At 38.9% G+C, this 18,129-nt stretch overlaps 3 protein-coding genes across 12 annotated transcripts in view; 1 reads left to right on the forward strand and 2 right to left on the reverse strand.

The window, feature by feature from the left end:
• The window catches only part of egfem1 (EGF-like and EMI domain containing 1), a 53,862-nt gene extending 43,763 nt beyond the window's left edge, over positions 1-10,099 (reverse strand). For both annotated transcript variants that reach the window (XM_032508511.1, XM_032508518.1), the window contains exons 1-4: positions 9,824-10,099; positions 8,645-8,779; positions 8,323-8,432; positions 7,976-8,080 (exon numbers count right to left, since the gene is read on the reverse strand). In XM_032508511.1, the coding sequence (XP_032364402.1) occupies positions 7,976-8,080; positions 8,323-8,432; positions 8,645-8,779; positions 9,824-9,900 (427 nt within the window). In that variant the 5' untranslated portion in view covers positions 9,901-10,099. The remainder of the gene's footprint in view (positions 1-7,975; positions 8,081-8,322; positions 8,433-8,644; positions 8,780-9,823) is intronic.
• Positions 10,100-10,889: 790 nt separating this feature from the next.
• Positions 10,890-16,995, forward strand: mffa (mitochondrial fission factor a). Of its 7 annotated transcripts, none has more exons than XM_032511207.1 (8): positions 10,890-11,094; positions 11,807-12,024; positions 12,339-12,505; positions 12,638-12,729; positions 13,704-13,868; positions 15,934-15,990; positions 16,225-16,309; positions 16,416-16,995. In XM_032511207.1, exons 2-8 carry the CDS (start codon positions 11,811-11,813, stop codon positions 16,545-16,547), a joined length of 912 nt encoding a protein of 303 aa, XP_032367098.1. In that variant the 5' UTR covers positions 10,890-11,094; positions 11,807-11,810; the 3' UTR covers positions 16,548-16,995. The 7 variants fall into 7 exon arrangements, with proteins under 7 accessions (XP_032367098.1, XP_032367104.1, XP_032367093.1 ...); XM_032511202.1 differs by having other exon boundaries at positions 10,891-11,094; positions 12,339-12,508; XM_032511213.1 differs by lacking the exon at positions 15,934-15,990.
• A 176-nt stretch (positions 16,996-17,171) lies between these two features.
• The window catches only part of dnaaf1 (dynein axonemal assembly factor 1), a 2,553-nt gene continuing 1,595 nt past the window's right edge, over positions 17,172-18,129 (reverse strand). The window contains exon 3 of one of the 3 annotated variants that reach the window (XM_032511188.1): positions 17,172-18,105. In XM_032511188.1, the coding sequence (XP_032367079.1) occupies positions 17,529-18,105 (577 nt within the window). In that variant the 3' untranslated portion in view covers positions 17,172-17,528. The other 2 variants (XM_032511181.1, XM_032511172.1) reach the window with 2 other exon arrangements.

The following is an 18,129-nucleotide window of genomic DNA, read 5'->3' on the forward strand; positions in this document are numbered from 1 at the left end:
AGATTACTTAAATCTGAGATTGCTGCACTGTTACTGTAGGAATCCGACAGTGGGTTCTGGTAGCACATGGTCAATCACACAGGCTATATAGCTCCAACCTGTTCAGCATTAACCTGGTAAACCATGGTGCCTTGATGCATTTGGAGAGATAAGGGTGTGCTTGTTTAGTGTGTGAGAACTTCCCTGCCATATGGTAGCCATTAATTCGGTGGCTGACTGGGGCAAACGCATTGCAACTTAATGAAACTCACACAAATAGACCAAATAAAAGCAAATTAAGAAAACATCTTCATTAATTTGACAACACATGCACAGCATTTATGAAAATACAAAATGAAAATATACACTGCAAATACACACAACCCAACTGAATACACAAACGCGCTGAAAAAGGAAAAGTACACAACCCAAAAAACAGAAACAATGGGGAGCGCTACGTGGAACAGCCTTTTTATTACCACGAGTTTACAGACACCTCTCTGCTGATTGGGTATCACCTGTGACCTGAGCCAATAAACTAGAGACACACCCACCAAACAAGAGAAAAAATATCTCAAACATTGACTAAATATTTACAATCTATGATCTCAAAGCAGTTCTGAGATTGGACGTGCCCCGGCTCTCTCTCTCTCTCTCTCTCTCTCTCGCTCTCTCTCAGTGGGTCAAAAATCAAGCTGTTCCAATTAGCGCTCCCTCTAGAGGCCTGGAGAACTTCCGCTGTGTATTCTAGATGCAGCGTTTTTTTTTGTTGCATTTGGAATTGTGTGCATTTCTTTTTGCATCGTTTCTGTATTTGCAACGTGTTTGTGTATTTGGTTGTGTTGTGTGTACTTTCAGTGCATTTGCTTAATGCTGTGCATGTGTTAGTGACGATGTTTTGTTAATTTGCTTGTGTTTTGTCTATTTACTTGTGTTTCATTAAGGTGCTGTGTTTCAGGGATATAATGAGCTTCTTCCTCTGATAGCTATGCCTAGTATGTAGCAACTACATTACCCAGTCTGTCCTCTTGCGAGGCATGGTAGCTCTAAGCTTGTGTCTTGGCATTAGAAAACTACATCTGCACAGTTAATGGCAGACTTCAAGAACACAGAGCTTAAAGAAGTGAATACCACCTTACGGTCATTGTTGTTCCAGACAGACATATGTTTATTTACAGGAAGAGTCACATAAAATGTTAGCTGTTCAACAGCTTTGTTATCTAGTGCATTGTGATACATCCTCTACCTGTGCATCCTGGACACGCTCAACCTGACCGTGTGATGGATTCACTATTAATTACAAAACTTTAGTGTTCTGCTTCCTGTCAATAATAAGAAAAATACTGAAAGTGAAACAGCTTGTGGCTGAAATTGCATGTGGGGGGAAAACAGTATGTTATTGTACTTTTCTCACAGTAGCTGTGGTTGAAACAATACTCCACCTGGCCTTTTAAAGCTTTTCAGAGGAAATGTTTGTACTTAAAAATCGATCTACCTTTTCAGCAGGCAAATGATCTTCAAAACACGGAAAAAAAATGTTTGACAGACATTTCTTTGGTGCTTTTTAGCCTTTACGTTCTGTGTAATTTTGTTAATTACGCTTAAATTGTTGCTCTGGTGGTTCAGAAAAGCTTGTCTGCATTACTGGAAGATCTTCTGTATTCTCCCAGAAGCTGCAATGGCTTTTCAGTCACTTCTCAACAGCTGATTGTTACCATAAATGATTGCCTCAAGTAATGTCTTCTCAGTAATTTTGCTAAAGTACAAATTTGGATATCCAAAGAAAATGTCTAAGGAGAAAAGTACTGATTATTCAATGATTCAAATTATATTACACCAATCCAGCCAACTTCAAAAGAATATGTTTGTCTTTGAAGGCTTACATTGTTAACATAGCTGTCAGTGAATCTTTTTAGTAACCTCTAATAAACAGAATGGGAGAGCTGCAAGCTAAGGCAAAGACCAACCTGTCAGAGGCAATTATGTGGTCTGCACTGCAACTCTTTAAGAAAATAAAGATCATTGTGACATCCCCACATCAAAAACTTCCGCACCACAGCAGCTGTAGTGGCTACATTTTGGTCAAAGAAATCTTTGAAACGAGACCAAAACAAACAATAAGTCCTGCCGTCATTACAGCCATATGGTTCCCATCATATCTTAATTCAAAACACAGTCTGCTGCACACTTTGACATTTCAAGACCTTTAATCCATTAACTGGTTCTTTAGATTATGGGTCCAGTATCCATGATTAAACAGTGTTAAGACCAAGAGAGTTTGGTGTGTAAATGTTATTGCAAACAAGATTATGTTCTCACCTTATTTTCTGACAGTGATTTAGCCTGGAAGTATAACAGTTCTGTAAATATGCCCTTTTGTCTTACAGCCAGAAGAATACTTAGGGAAATAAATGTTCAATAGGCTCATATTACTCAGGAGTCGAAACAGAATGCATAAAATTGCCGGAAGTTACAGAGTCATCATCTTTTACTCATTTTTACATCCTGAATTGGGTTTAACACCACAATTTTCACCAAAATTAATCAGGTACTTTACTTTGTGTTATAGCTACACCTTGAAATTTTTACTCAACTGCCTCTTTGAGCTTAATTACTTCCAGAAATCTGAAAGAAAATTTGGTTTCTTTCCATTTTGACTTCATCTGCAGGTTCTCAAGTTAGGTTCGGTGGAGGAGCAGCCATACCAGTAAAATGAATGCAAGGCAGATTTTTCCCTTTGCCCAATAGAGTCCCATGCAGGGATGTATGATATTACAGCCTAAGAAATGTAAAAACAGTGGAAGAGAGCGGATCAAACACTGGCTAAGGATTTATAATGCAGGAAAAGATTGTTTTCCAGAGTTTTCCCAAGATGCCAATATTTTTGAGCCACATTCTAAAGCAATTCAGAAGCACATGTCTTGGAGAAGCAAAAGTTATTTCCCGAAAACCCAAATTTGTTTACATTTTATCTGGACACAACAGTGAACAGGAATAGGAACAGAAATAAAAGGGAACATGAGGAAGAATACTTTTGGGGTTTTTAATCACCTCCTTCTCCCTACCTCTACATGCTAATGAGCCTGTACAAGGACTCACTCTTCATGTAGCCACCCCTGAGTCCTTACAACATCTCAGTCGACTATAATCTGTTACACAGTCACAGATGGCTGTTGTTGTATTAAAACCATTACATGTAGAGTTGAATTTAGGTAACTTTCAAGAAGGACATACATTCGATATTGTATCCAATAGAAGCAAACACATATTTACTTCCACCCAAAGCTTCCAAACCTGCCCTCCTTCAAATGCTAGAACCTGCCAAGGAATGCTACTCCCTGCACATCTATCTCATTGGCACACAAATAAGCACAACACACATACACAAGCATATTTACAGAGGTTTACATGTAGGGGTATACACAGAGACAGGTGTGTTTAATTTAATAGGGAAGGAAACCAAGCCTGTATGGCTTGGCAGCTCAAGGTCCTGGGGATTAAACACTTGAGTTCATACGAAGAAAGACGACTCCCATGTGAGAAAATGTGATTTACATTGCCACTGTAACAACTGTAAAGCTTTTATGAAGAGTTCCCCAGAGTTGGTAATAACACTGTCCACAGCACTTTTATCGGTGAAGATAATTTCTTAAACAATAAATTCTGTTTTTACGTTGGTAGTGTTTCTATGGCAATTATTTTCCCCAAATGTAAACTATTTTGGATGTAATTACTTCTAGTATCTGATAATATTAATAATAATTTATACTGTTTATTGATATATTATGGGGAAGTTTTCTTTAGTAATCACTACACATAGGCCTGAAATACACACACATGCTCAGGAATTGTCCATAGTCACTCTACTATAAAGTTCTCTGAAAACAGCTAGGCTTCTTTAGTAAGGTCCAGATGGTTTCTTTTCTCACACTGATATGTGCCTGCAGTCTCTTAATTGCATGCAGACCCATGCACCAATTTAACCAAAGCCAAGTCCAATCCAAGTTTTAATAGAGTGAGACAGAGTGGCATTCACAAGCAGGAGTAAATGCAACTATTACAGAGCAGGCTCAAGCATCTCAGCACATGCTTGGGCTGTGTCCAGGATGTTTACTACCTCATAGTGTCAACACCATGGCCTTGGTTTCAGTGGCTGACATACATTTCCATGGACAGTGTCTTCTGTCTCAGATCACAAATTGGAAGCAGGTGGCCGGTCGGCCCTAATAACACACAGTGGGCTCTACCACCATAACTTGGCAGTGATACCAAAAGAGTAACGTTCAAGAGGCCAATCGACGATGAGTGCTGAAAAGGGAGAGGGAGCAGAGCACGGATTCTGGCTTGAACTATTAGCAGATCCACACTGTTTTTCAACACTGTTCTAAGTGTACTCTCCCTCTACTAAAGTCAAGCTGGTGTGAATTGTACTGAAAAGGCAAAGCAGACATATTGCCTTCACTGCAACTCCTCTCATCCTTCATCCTTATTTTTGTAGTATCTGAAGCACTATACGTGTTAACAGTGATAGTGAGTGATCATTTACCACACAGTGACTTAAAAAAGTAATATGTTCTCAGTAACAAACACATTTCATCATGTGTCCCATAATAAAGTAATTACTTTGAGGAAATTTGAAAATAAAGGCACATGCAGTGCTTCAGGCTTCAGTACAGGTGAAGTTTATAATATACGAACAAAACGACAGTTTGATTGGCACATGGACCAACAAGCAGAAAATCAACCAAGCAGAGCAGGAAACAGACAGAAAGACGGACCGAGATGCCAAACACCTACACGCTAACAGGCGTTACATGCAGTATTATTCAGAGCATATGGGAAAGGATAAGAAAATGCAGGAAACACCATATAATAAATCTAAGGAAACTTTGAGAAACATCTCCATGACCAAACATCAAGTCCAATTGCCTATAACTTATTACTCCAAGATATACTGTATCTACAAAGGCTCTCTACCGTATCTGCTTCTTCTCCATCATGAATCACATATGGGACAGTAATAAGTCTGTCAATGTGGAATGTTAAAGCTCACAACACCGCAGATCTAATAATAAAGAGGATTCCCTGGTGAAACCGTGGTGTTGAAAGCCAGAGTTGGAGCTGGAATGTGCAATACATGGCTAATATCTACTGTACACAAACACAGCAAGTTACTGTCCAACATGGAACAAATCAAGGTTTTGTGGAATGGCCCGTTGCTTAATTTACTGGTTAAGTGATGAGATACAGTAGGCTACGTCTTTTTGCCAAAATATTTTCCTTTTTGGATAATGTTGAATAACTAGCATTACCCAAAGTAATAAACCTTAACTTTAATGGTTGTTTAATGTTATTATTATTAACAGTTTGTAGATTACCAATGTAGTAAGGTTTGTTTTGAAGCTCTATGTCAGATGAAAAAACACATGTTATTCTGCTTTCCAGTGAGTTTTTGCTGTAAACATTTCTCTTGTAACAAATCTCCCTTATAACAAACAAGTCACACTTATGGGTGCCTTCCCTTGTGGGATCCTTCATGGATCAAAACAGTATGTTATTTTCTAAAATATTAACTGTATTATGTATTTTGCTTAATACTTGTCATTCAGTCATCATATTAACATTTACCACATAACTTATGAGGTTTTAAAAGTTCCTATATTCTTAGTTTTAGATCATGCTAGTGGCCTATAATTGCTCTATTTCACATCTATGATCTCACCATTTAAATGATGAGTTTTAAACATTTCCCAAAAGTTCTGTGTTTTCCTGTAAATGCAATTAAGGAACAAACCTCAACTGTTCACAGTGTTATTACTCTTCTCTACACAACACTGGAATATGATAATGCCTTACACAATATTGTATACATCGTGTATTGTGCCACTGTGGTTCAAGCATGGAATAAAACTTATCTTGCCTTTGCGTATCGATGAACCTTAGACAGTTGTATTTGTTACTGAAGTCAAACCTCACAATTAGAATTGATCTTGAATCATTTTTGGATTGATGAAATAAAAACAAACAAATGTAATTTTTTTTCCAAACGCATTCCTAAAACATATGTATTTTGTATGAGAGAATATGGCTAATATGCTCTAAAATACCCACCTGGGCTCAAACTCTTACAACCCAGGATTATAAGTATGTCTGTGCACCGAGCAGAGGTTCAGTGAGGGAACCTGGCTGAACACAGGAGCTTGGCTGACTTTCTCCTTGTATAATGATTCTGGCAGAGGAGTGAAGATAAATCTGTCTCAAGAGATGAGAGGGAAAACGTTTTGCAAAAAGAGAAGACCGAGATGAGATGAGTTCAAAGCACAGGTCACAGGATGTGCAAGAGAGGAAGAGAAACCTAGAGGAATTCTGATTAGATCTAATATCTCTATCAGCTCCCTGTGTGTCACTCCAATGTGTGAAAATCAAAGAACTCATGTCAAAACAAACGCACAGGAGATCTGCCTCTAACAAACAATGGCACGTTCCTGTGAAATGTCTTTGCAAGAGGAAGAACTGCTTTAAACCCCTGGCAGGCAGGTCCTTTCTCCTAGGAAAGTCAAGGAATCAAACAGGAGAGCCTCTGCAGTATGTTTATGTGTGTGTTTGTATGCATGTGGGGGGTAGGAGCCAAACATCCTCTGTCTCAGTGGGACTCTTCCAAACCACTAACAGCCATCCTCCAGAGGCTGACAGTGACGAGACAATGCTCAACGACCATAGGGGCCATCAGGTTTTGTACAAGCTTCCTGGAAGGGTTTACCATTTAATGATGCCAGAGCCCAGGTTCCCACTTTGAGAATCAAGATCGTTCAGTATGTGAAATTACCTTATTTAGAAGCCTGTGGTTACTGAGAATGTACACCCTGTTTTTTCTGTCCTTGGAGATGTCTCCCAATTATTTAATACAGAACATTGTTTTGGGAAAGTTTGCTTATTTGAACTGAACTGACTGGCGGAGAGTAAGATGAGAACACTGATACCACTTTCATATCGGTACAGTAGGCTACTGTAACTATAAGGCTACAGCCAGCAGCCAGTTAGCTTAGCACAAAGACTGTAAACAGGGGGAAACAGCTAGCCTGGCTTTATCCAGAGGTAACCTCTAAAGCTTACTGATTTATATTTTATATCTCATTTGTCTAATCTTCTAAAAGAGTTGCAAGTCAACCATTGAAAACTCCAGGAAGTAGTTTCTGCTACCAGGCAAGGAACAGTCTGGCACATAGCCCCTCGTAAAACAGCAAATTGTCATTGAGCTATGTTAATTAGTGAGCTTTAGGAGGGGCTGGTAGGTGGATTTTGCTACTGTTCGACAGAGCCAGGTTAGCTGTTTACCCCTGTTTCCATGCTTTAGGCTTAGATAAGATAACCAGCTGCTGGCTGTGGCTTCATATTTTATTCATTGTATAGACATGACAGCGGTATCAATCTTCTCATTTAACTCTCCACTTTAACGCTAATACATGTATTTCCCTATTCCCAAAATGTTGAACTAAGTTTCCTGTCCTTGACAAAAAAACATTTTTTTTTAATCTTTAACTAATGTGTAAAAGAAGTGCTTTTTATAAAACCAAACGGCATATACCCTCATTAGCATACAGTTTTACAGTTCTATCTCTATAGTTTTTATAGAGTGGAGGCTCAGCTGGCTTAGCCACAGCACTCTAGGCTATAGCCTTCAAAGGAAACCATTCCTCCCGGAGGGCATTTTTTCTACCGTTAACTACGCAGAGACTCCCCACAGAGCAGCCTCATCCAATCACAGCTACACTATAGACTCATTCTGCTTCTGCAAAGTGAAAGCATAAGGTATGAACTGGAGCTATTAAAGCTTCAACAACATGTTGTCCTCTGAGGATGTCAGTTAGTTCACTCAGTCACATAGCTGAACTCAGCTTATTGCTGCATATTGTGTATGAATGCCTAAATTGCAAGGAGTGGGCATGCAGGTTTATTACCATGACCAACCTTTTATCGGGTGGGAATGAAAACTCACCATATTGGCACCGCGTCCCTTTGAAGCCTAGTGGACACTGGCATATCTGGTCTCCATTCCTTGCACACTGGCCTCCGTTGAAACATGTATTGGCACCACACACCCCTGCATACACCACATATTATTTCCCACAAGGCTGCTGATGTATCCATGATTGTGTGCATTTCTAAATGTGCGTATGATGGAGATCTCTATCTAGTGAGTAAGCTGACTATGTTCCTGCTTAATTTTTCCAGTTTATATATTGTAGTAAATTTCAAATTGATATATACAATTTCATAGCAAATTTAAAACTAGCTCTATGTGATACGTACAGTAGATTATGTGTGAATAATGCCATTACTCACGATGCAGACAGCCCATCTCTTCACCCTCCCGAGTCCAGCCAGGGCAGCACTTATAGACTGTGTGCAAATCCATGTTGTACACCTGCTTATACACTGTGTAGTAGGCAGTCCTGAGAAGGATAAATTCTGCTATAGTAAAAGGATTTAATGGAAGTTACATTGTAGGTTTATGGATATTATTAACTATTTGTTAAGTACTGTACATCTGTAAAACACCTCATCCCTTCTCCTGCAGCTGTGCTTATGAATGAGATGTCTTTGTGGAATAGTAATTGTCAATGATAAAGATTTTGTGTGTTGTGAAAGTATTTTTTGCACTTACCTTCTCTCATAGCCCATACACCATGTGTGGCTGGTGCAACCCTGCTTCCACACCTTTACCATGCGGGTAAACGCCTGGACACAAGGCTGACGGCCCCCCAACATGGACATCTCCTGGTCAGCACAAACATTTGGCCTGTGCACGGAAAAAAACACACCAAAAAAAACAAGAAAGAGATGGACAGGCGCAATTATGTTTAGGGGTTGTATGAGCCTGCTACAGAGCTAATGTAGCCTATATACTCCAACAGATATGAACTTCCACAAGTTATATACAAATTCAGTTGCAAGAACATCAGCTCATTCAATTCAAATCAAGAATTATCTCAAGAAACTTTACAGATAGGGTAGGTCTAGACCACATTCTGACTAACACTCAACAATTCCAATAATTCTTTAAGCTCATGACAGACACATTGTTTGTTGAAAAATTATATAGCCTGCTGTTTGGCGCAATGAGCTTAATTCGGGTCCAGAAAGAAACAGTGCACAGTTTAAACACTGCACAGCACCCCATGAACAACTTAAATTCCACAGGAAATTCTTTTTTTTGCTCCAGAATAGTTTTCATGTCAATGTGCCTGCATGCATGTACTGATGTGTGCCAGTCCATTATAAAGACTGCATCCGTCTGTGTTGTTAGTCCAACTATCCTAAACTATCCAGGTGTAGGCTTACTCCTCCACACACCATCTGGCTTGAGCTGCCCGAAGTTATAGGAAGTATTCGGCTTCTCTTGTTATGAAAACGATCCCTTCAATCGTGCTGAGAATTGTCAATTTAAACCTCTGGCAGAATACTGGACAAAAAAATTAAAACTACATTCCATTGGAAGCTATTGTGCAAAAGCACGTTACAGCAGTGCCATAAAACACACGTCCATCCTTATCAAGGACTTGAAAGAGCGACGCCTAGTGGGCACTGAACATAGTAAGTAAATTACAAAGTAACAGAATTACAGAATTAAATTATTTGTAAACTTGGGGTAGGTTATGTAGGCTATATGCCAAAGTAGCTCTGGTATAGGCCTTAACCGTCTTTGTAAAAAATGAATTAAAAACGAATTCTCACTCACCTGAACATTTTCACTCACCTAAATATTCAATAGCCTACAATCTAAAATGTGCAAATATAAAATGTACACACAGTGGAAATTATTTAAATTAAAAGCGTCACTTACATGCCCAGTTGAAGCTCCAAAGATGATGCGGTGCGCATAGTGCTCAATAATATCAGACACAAAATATCTGGGAACATAATTTCAGCCAGTTACAGACACGGAGAGAAGAAGGCTATAGACTCAATCGGCGCAGCCTCAGTGTCCATCAAATGAAGAGCATCCTAACATTAGGTCCGCCTTGAGACATGATTCAAAAGTTAACGTTTGTCTTGTTTGGATAGTTCTCGAGAACACAGACGCGTTTTCCCATTCCCTGGTTGAGCAGAGGGTCGACTATTCTGTCAATGGAAGCCTTTGAATGGCTCCGAGGAAACGCACCACCCACAATGAAGGGCCACCTCCCAAACCCCCGGCGACATTGACCTGTCCATTGACTATAAAAACACCCAGACATGCTTATAATAGACCTTTCCTTTAAAGGAATAATGTGACAGTTGTTTAAATTACCGCCAAATGTTTTGTAAATATCTTATTTACATGTGGACTAATTGGGACACTGACAAAGTAGATCTGAGGACGGGATAGTCGACTAGGCTACTATAGTTGGCTACCTATGTTTTATTGCATAAACATCAAAAAATATTGAACATGTATGTATGGTGTATGTGATGAAATATTGTATGATATTGGCCTACATTCTACATTAAATAGGCTATTAGATTAGATTAAGATCAACTTTATTGATATGACTCAGATATAAGTCACAGCAGAAAATGTAGCCTACAAAAAACAGAAGTATATAAATGTGTAACATTATAGACCATATACGATGATGAAAATTAAAAAGTATCCACAATACATAGTCTAAACAGTGATACAATTAAAAAATTAGATTAAACCAAGTAATTGGTCACCCCTATTGGTTGCAAACATAAACCCTGTATAAAGAGGTTGCACATCGAACTAAAAAAACAATTAAACTTGGACCATAGATCCTTTATCTAAATCATAGATAGATAGATAGATAAATTTATGAAAATATAGATAGATAAACCATAGTTTTCAATACATCCATGCCATAGACACGTTTGTACTTTTAATTCCAGCGCTTGGTGAAGCGACGTCACTTCCTCTTGGTGCTTTGGCGCTTCCTTTTCGGAGAAAACAGCGGAAAAGAGAGGAGGTTCCTCTCTCGTATCAACACAAGGATATGTCTGACATCATCTGTAATACATGCTCTTAACTGTACTATTCTGAGTATATTTAGAAGGTTATTTACTTTGTTTTTTAATAAACAATCCTTTATTGGAAAGATAGCAACAAACCAAACGGTAAGAAACCGTAACCACTGCTTGAAATGGCGCCGATGTGCTAACGTTATCTTACGTTAGCTGTCTAAACAACACTGTCGTTAGCTTCGGGATTTTGTTAACGTAGCGTTAACTTAGATCTCCTAACAGTTACTTAAATCCCAGAGCTAGACAATTGCAGTTTACTAATAACTTGGATATTGGTGAATGTTAGTTTTAAAAGGTAATCAAGTAACTACTGTGTTAGCTTTAGCTACTATTATTGGCCAATGATATAATCGTTGTTGATATTAGCATTCATGTTAAATAAAATGTACATCCTGTAATGCGAGCAGCAGCTGTAGCAACTCTTTTTTTCATACAGTCAAGGTTGCTGCCAAACTGGTTCATATCCCTTTGTGTCCAAGTTAGAAGGCACCAAGTTATCGTCATATGATAGTGTCACGAGAAAATTTCCATCTCTATCTCCTGCCTACAGCTCATGAGCTGCCCCATCATTTTATGAAATCCTTATAGTAATTCTTTTTCTGCGATCTATGTGTAGGATAGTAGTAGTTGTAGTTTAATAAGATATACCAGTAGGTATATTAAGCAAGACAGGTTCAGCAGGACTGAAAGTATAACTATCAGGACACTGCATCTCTCATGTTGGCATGTAACGTCCCTCTGCCCTTTGTGACCTTTGTGTGGCTAACAATTAGCTCTGTGCTGCTGAACGAATCATTCCTCGCAGCGAAATGAACGGAGCAGCATTCCCTTCCCCTACAGCAGAGATGGCAGAGATGAACCGTATCCAGTATGAGCTGGAGTACACCGAAGGGATCAGCCAGAGGATGCGCATCCCTGAGATGCTACGAGTGGCTCCTCAAGCCCACGAGGACCCTAATCTTGGATCTCAGGAGGTCCCCCACAGTGTCACAATGCAAGTCCCAGAGAGAATTGTTATTGCAGGTTAGTATGCTGTTAAGAATTATTTTAATGTAGGGCTGTGTTTTCTGTGCTGTTCAAAGTCTTTTACTACACACAAACTCTGTACGCCATTGGTGCTTGTCAGCTGACATTGTTACAACCGTTGACAGATGTCCCTCTGTCAGTGGCCCAGGCCTTTGTCGTGTCAATTATGTAAGACTGAAAATGAAACAAAAAGTATTTAGGCACACTGGAATGTTAGTTCTCTATGCATGTAAAGATTGAAGTCATTATTTAAACTCAGCATTACAACCACAGTACATTGTCTCATAATCGTTTACACCTTCCTTTGTCAGGAGACAGTAATGACCCCCAGTTCTCCAGACCTAGAGACCTTGACCTAATCCAGTCAACACCACTAGACACCCTATCACTAAAGACTCCACCCAGAGTCCTCACCCTGAGTGATCGGCCCCTGGACTTTCTGGAAGAGGAGCAGCGGGCAGCTCCAGATAGTGAGGAGGTGGTAAGTGAAAAGGCAATAACATTGTCTTTTACAAGGACACTGCATAAAATCCACTTATTGTTTTAAACAATTTCCTTACAGTAAACCATAAACTGAATAAATCAATTGTCTTTTTTTTTTTTTTTTTAGTTGCGGCCCCAAGCACGGGTACGACGGGAACGTTCAGCTAGTGAGAATGCCGCTGCCCGTCATAACAGTTCGCTGACGCGCAACGATTCTGCGTGAGTATTGGGTTGGATATACCATCATTAGCTTGGTACCAGCTCCATCTTATCTCTTCTATACATACTGTTGCGTCTTTCTTTTGGTTTTATGTTTTCTGTGTCCCTTTGTCTCTGTGCAGTTGCTGGTTTTCTGTTGTCCTTGCCGTTATAAGCTTTTTTGTTGCGAGAACTTTTTGTTCAGTCTCAATGCAGAATAAAACTGTTTTTGTCACAGGTGCTAATCCAATAACACTGTGATATTAAACACTTGATGTAAAAATTTAGATTTGATCCTTGCCAGATTTGTTTAATGATTTCAGGATTACTGGAAAATGAAAATATTACTAATTAGTGTATAAGCCCACACCTCATTTCAACAACACTTAGGGACATAATAGAAAACCATTAAAGGAACATTGTGATGAAGGCGGTACATTTTACTGGCTGTACTGTACTTATTTGAATGTTGTCCTACTTTACCCTGCGTGTGCTCTGTAGCTTTAATGTTTAGGTAAAAGTAAAAAATATGACACATTGGGATTGGGTGTTTGCATATATTAACAATTTTAACAATTAACAATTATGTGGCAAAAAACACTTCATGCCCTGATCACCTTCCTTCAATCCAACTGCATGTGACATCCTGGTACTATTGATACGGTCCCTGAAAGGACAAGACAGTGGTCTTGAGTAATCTAATTGAGATTGGAATCATTTTCTTGCCAATGCCTTTAGTTCACATCTCCGTTTCTGTTTTTTTTTTGGTGTATTACTGTGTATATATTAGTAAGCACTGTAAGTGGTTTGTCAGGTTAAATATCTTGCTAATATTGCAACATAGCATGTACTTGCTTTCACTTGGTTGCAATTTATACAAAGTTGAGGACAGTTTATTTTCCTTATTTCTCTCCCTCTCCTTCCCTTCTTTCCTCTGTTGCCTTTTCTCCCCTTTTCCTCTGAATTTTCTGCTCTAAATGGTGGGCACTGCGCAGTGCGACCCCGTCCCCCCCAGCCACTGTTCACCCTTGCCCCCTTCTCACCGTGACTGAAGAAGAACACAACCTGTACAGCGCTAGCAGTGTTCTATCTTTCATCCAGTCCACTACACGTCGGGCCTACCAGCAGGTCCTGGAGGTCTTGGACGAGAACCCTCGCAGGTGACCTCTCAATCATCCGGCCATTTTTGTCTTAAAAAATCTTGGCTTGTTAGATATTGGTCATAGGTGGCATTACTGACAGCATCAGTTGTCTTTACGTCCTCAAAGCCTTATTAAATCTACTTTGATTTTGGCTCCTCAGCACCCTGGTTGGCCCTTAGTTACTGTATGTTCGAAGGTTGTGAGTGTTTGTCTGGTAGGCTCAAACATTACATGGTCATTTTTAACTGATTATTTGTAACATTCAGTAACAATATTAATACAGCATGTATTTAGAATGTAGCCATGTCGCCTGATGTACCTTTTTCAATCTGTGGCTTTTTTAAAGAGTTTGGTCCAGGCCATCACTAGGGGTGGGGAAAAAAAAATTATTTGTGATGCATCGCAGTTCGATGCTTGATTCTGATAAGTTAATAATCGATTATTGAAAAACAAATTTTAAAAAAGGATTTTTTTCCTTCTTTTTTTAAATGTGTTAATTTAAATGTAAAAGTTACTGTCTCCAGACATGTACAAATCAGAAAACAGAGGTAAGGAGAATGAGACAATGGACAATAACTTAGAGTTTAGACAAGAGTGCAGAAAAAACCCCACATAAATGGCCAAAAGGAGAAATCGATTCTTCCCCTTTAAACGTGACTGAGCCTCTGACATGGAAGATCACTGTGTGAGAAGGTGACTTTTACGAGCATATTTAAGGCTTAAACATAGAATAATTACAAACTAAAAGCCCTAACAAATTTTTTTATTAAACTTTTGTGTGACAAATACTGTATATGTCAAAATCTAACAAACTCATTTATTCGTATGTTTTTTTCAAATCACACATGGAAATGTGCAAAAAAAATTGTGGCATCAATAATTGGTTTAGTATCGAATGGTTGGCCTCTGAATCGGAATCAAATTGTGAGGTGCCAAGAGATTCCCACCCCTACCCATTACTGCTAGACATATTTTGGTCAAGTAGGAGCTATTGAACTTACCTTCAGGTGGACATTGAAGCACTTTTGTAAGTTTTACTAGGTCTTGTCAACCTTATTAAAATGTAGATTTCATTTTGGAAGAAAGTTAATCATCCCCTTGGGGCAGGGGTCTGTTTTTAAGCCAACGACCCCTTAACTGAAAAATAAATAAAGTTGCATATTAAACTGGGCCCACAATAAAGTGTAGGTCGGCCTGAAATCTTAATACATACTTTTTTTTACATACTTTTGCATAGAATACTAAGCTGTTAAAATAGTCCAGTATTTGTTTGATTTTATAAGTCATCTTTTAATGTTAAAACATACATGTGTCACAGTGAATCCTTAAGAGTGTGTGTGTGGATGGCCTTAGTGACCAGGGCACCTTACCTATAGACCAGTAAGCAGTGGGGATTTAAATTTGCTAATAATATTTTTGATTCATTGTTAAAATAAAAATAAAAAAAATTAAACTTTCCAAAATTAACAATAATTTGGTGGCCCCCCTGTATTGACTCTGAGGACCCCTTAGGGGTCCCGGAGCCCCTGTTAAAGATCCCTGCCTTTACAACATTTGTTTGTGAAAAACTGTAAACAAACCACAGCATATTACAGACAACCCATTTTAAAAATGTTTTATCAGAAAAAAAGAACCTTAAAATCCTAATTATTCACATTTTAGCTTACACCTTTCTCATTTTTTGCAGCTGTTTGAATATTTTGACAGTTTGCTTGGGAATGCTCAAGTTGAAAGCAGAAATAGAGGCATTAAAATGTTACCAGCTCTGCCCACTTCAGAAGATGAATATACAAACACTTTCCTCCACATTCTACCATCTCGTAGTGGTATGGTTCCAGAGAAGAAAAGCATCCGAATTTTTGTCATCTGTTTTTTAAGGATTATGTAACAAAAGAAAATAAGAGCACTTAAAGGAGTGTTAAATAAGACATTCATTTAAAGGCTTAGAAAGATAACAGAAAAAGTGCAGTTATGCGAAGGACATGCAAGGCGTGTGCGTGTATGCAACCCTGTGCCATGTGTATGTTGCTCTATCTCTTTTTTTTCCCCCTTCTCCCAACCCCATCTCTCCCCACCTCTATAGCAAACCATCACTGCGAGGGGGGTCGGCCATGAGCTCCAACCCCCTGCATGACTCCAGGTAACTTGACCTGGCACTTAACCTTCGTTCTGATCCATGTCCTTTTGCTCATCCTTTTCTTCTCTTTCATTCTCATTTTGGGTGAAGAAACACGATTAATTCCTGGTAGAAAAATCGATTAAAATGAAGTCGCTATCGTTATCTTGCGCGATACATTGTAAAAGTGCTATGTAAATTATGCACTCTGTTGTGGTTGAATTATGTAATTCTCAAATAGACTGTTCTCTTTGGCAGGCTTGCATTATCAACATATGAAGGCACACTGGATGCAGCGCCTGATGACATGACTGTGGTTGATGCAACAACGCTTCGACGCCAGGTTAGTCCTTAATAAATACACTATCTATCTACTGGTGTGAAGGACTAATCGTGGAATCTCTGTGACTGAGAAAACATACTTTTTTTTAATTATTATTCATCTATAGCTCATCAAGTTGAACCGGAGACTCCAACATTTGGAAGAGGAGAACAAGGAGCGGACAAAGCGAGAGATGATCCTGTACTCGGTCACTGTAGCTTTCTGGCTCGTCAACACCTGGGTGTGGTTGCGCCGCTAGAGCCCAAGTGTATAGAGTATTTCTGCCATCACCATGACGGAAGAACGCACTATCCCTTATTCTGTGTCAAATGTTAGCTACTCGCTGCACTCAGTCCCTGTGTGAGGAAGACCTTGTAACATGTACAAGGCCTGTTGCCCACAGGGCTTATATTTTGATTTGGTTTATTTAATACATGTACAGTTTTATTTTTTTACTCTCATTTCATTCTGTCTCATGTTTTGTTTTTATTAAAAATCTTCTTGCGCATTGCTAAGCATGACGTATTGTAAATATTGGTCCATGTCACCCAGAGCTTTGGAAAGAAGTCATCTAGTACAGTAAAGCATACTTTACCAAAATAGGAAAATGGAGGTGCAATGTGGAGATGTAACATGTTGAATATTTATTGGGGAGAGATTAATATGTGACTTGAACTGGGAAATGTAATACAATTTAGTAAAACCAATGATGATGAGCTGTCCTGTATTTTTTTATGGTTAAAGTTTTTATTGACTGATGTATATATATGTATATGTATGTATATATATGTATGTGTATATATGTATATATATGTGTATATATATATGTGTATATATTTATTATAATCATATCTGCCCAAAGCTGTGTATTTAATTTTTTTGGTGGTCTTTAGATAAACTGTAAACGGACTACAGTCATTAACTTCTGTGTCATGCTAATATGCAGATATACAGCTATTACTGCCACAAAAGGAGAATATTCTAAAAGAATACTGAACAGATAATGTAAGCTTAATTTTGTTTTCACAGTGTTACAATTAACGCCCATAAAAACAACATGGCTATGTAATTCTTTAACAAATATGCTAGACAATTAATTACATGTCAATACAACAACGGCTAAATAGCTAAAAAAAAAAATTAAACTAACGCTTTGCCCTGATTGGGCTTTTCATTTTCACACACGGCCTGCTAGCATTAAGACATTTTTATGACTTTAATGTTTTAAACCTTGAACGCATCATTCCAGCTCCTCAATCAGGCAGCGTGGTGGAGAAGAGGTTGGGTTTGATTTGGAGTTTCCCACTGGTTCAAAAATGAGTGGCTCAAGGGTTTCCCCATTGTCTGGATACACCAATGAAGAATTGTTAGAGACCCTGGTGGATTTGTCACAGCCTCTTAAGAGCATCGGAGGATTTTTTTCTGGACCAAAGGTGGGCATGCCCTCACTCTGATTCGCAATTGGCTCGTCCTCGTCACTGCCTCCTGATATGACATCTATTTTAGGTTTGAGCACTTGCTGAAAAGAGAACGTTGCTGTGAAGTCGTCTGTGTCCACATCCTCCAGATCAGGCAGGTCGTCAATATGCAGTGAGCGATGTAGTGGAAGGTGAATGGTTTTCAGCTGGTCTGCATCCTCCAGCTCTGTAACCAGTGGTCCGGGACCATGTGCTGGTACGACCTTATCTGCCTTGACCACAGAACGCTGTTCCCTTTCAAACCGTCCACTCATGTTTGCCTGCTCTCTCTCCGCTTCCTTTCTTATTAATTGGATTCCACATGACTGGTTTTGTTGTTGTTTATCATCTCCTATTTCTTGTTTATCATCTCCTATTTCTTGT

The sequence above is a fragment of the Etheostoma spectabile genome, chromosome 3 (assembly GCF_008692095.1).
Source record: "Etheostoma spectabile isolate EspeVRDwgs_2016 chromosome 3, UIUC_Espe_1.0, whole genome shotgun sequence".
NCBI lineage: Eukaryota > Metazoa > Chordata > Actinopteri > Perciformes > Percidae > Etheostoma > Etheostoma spectabile.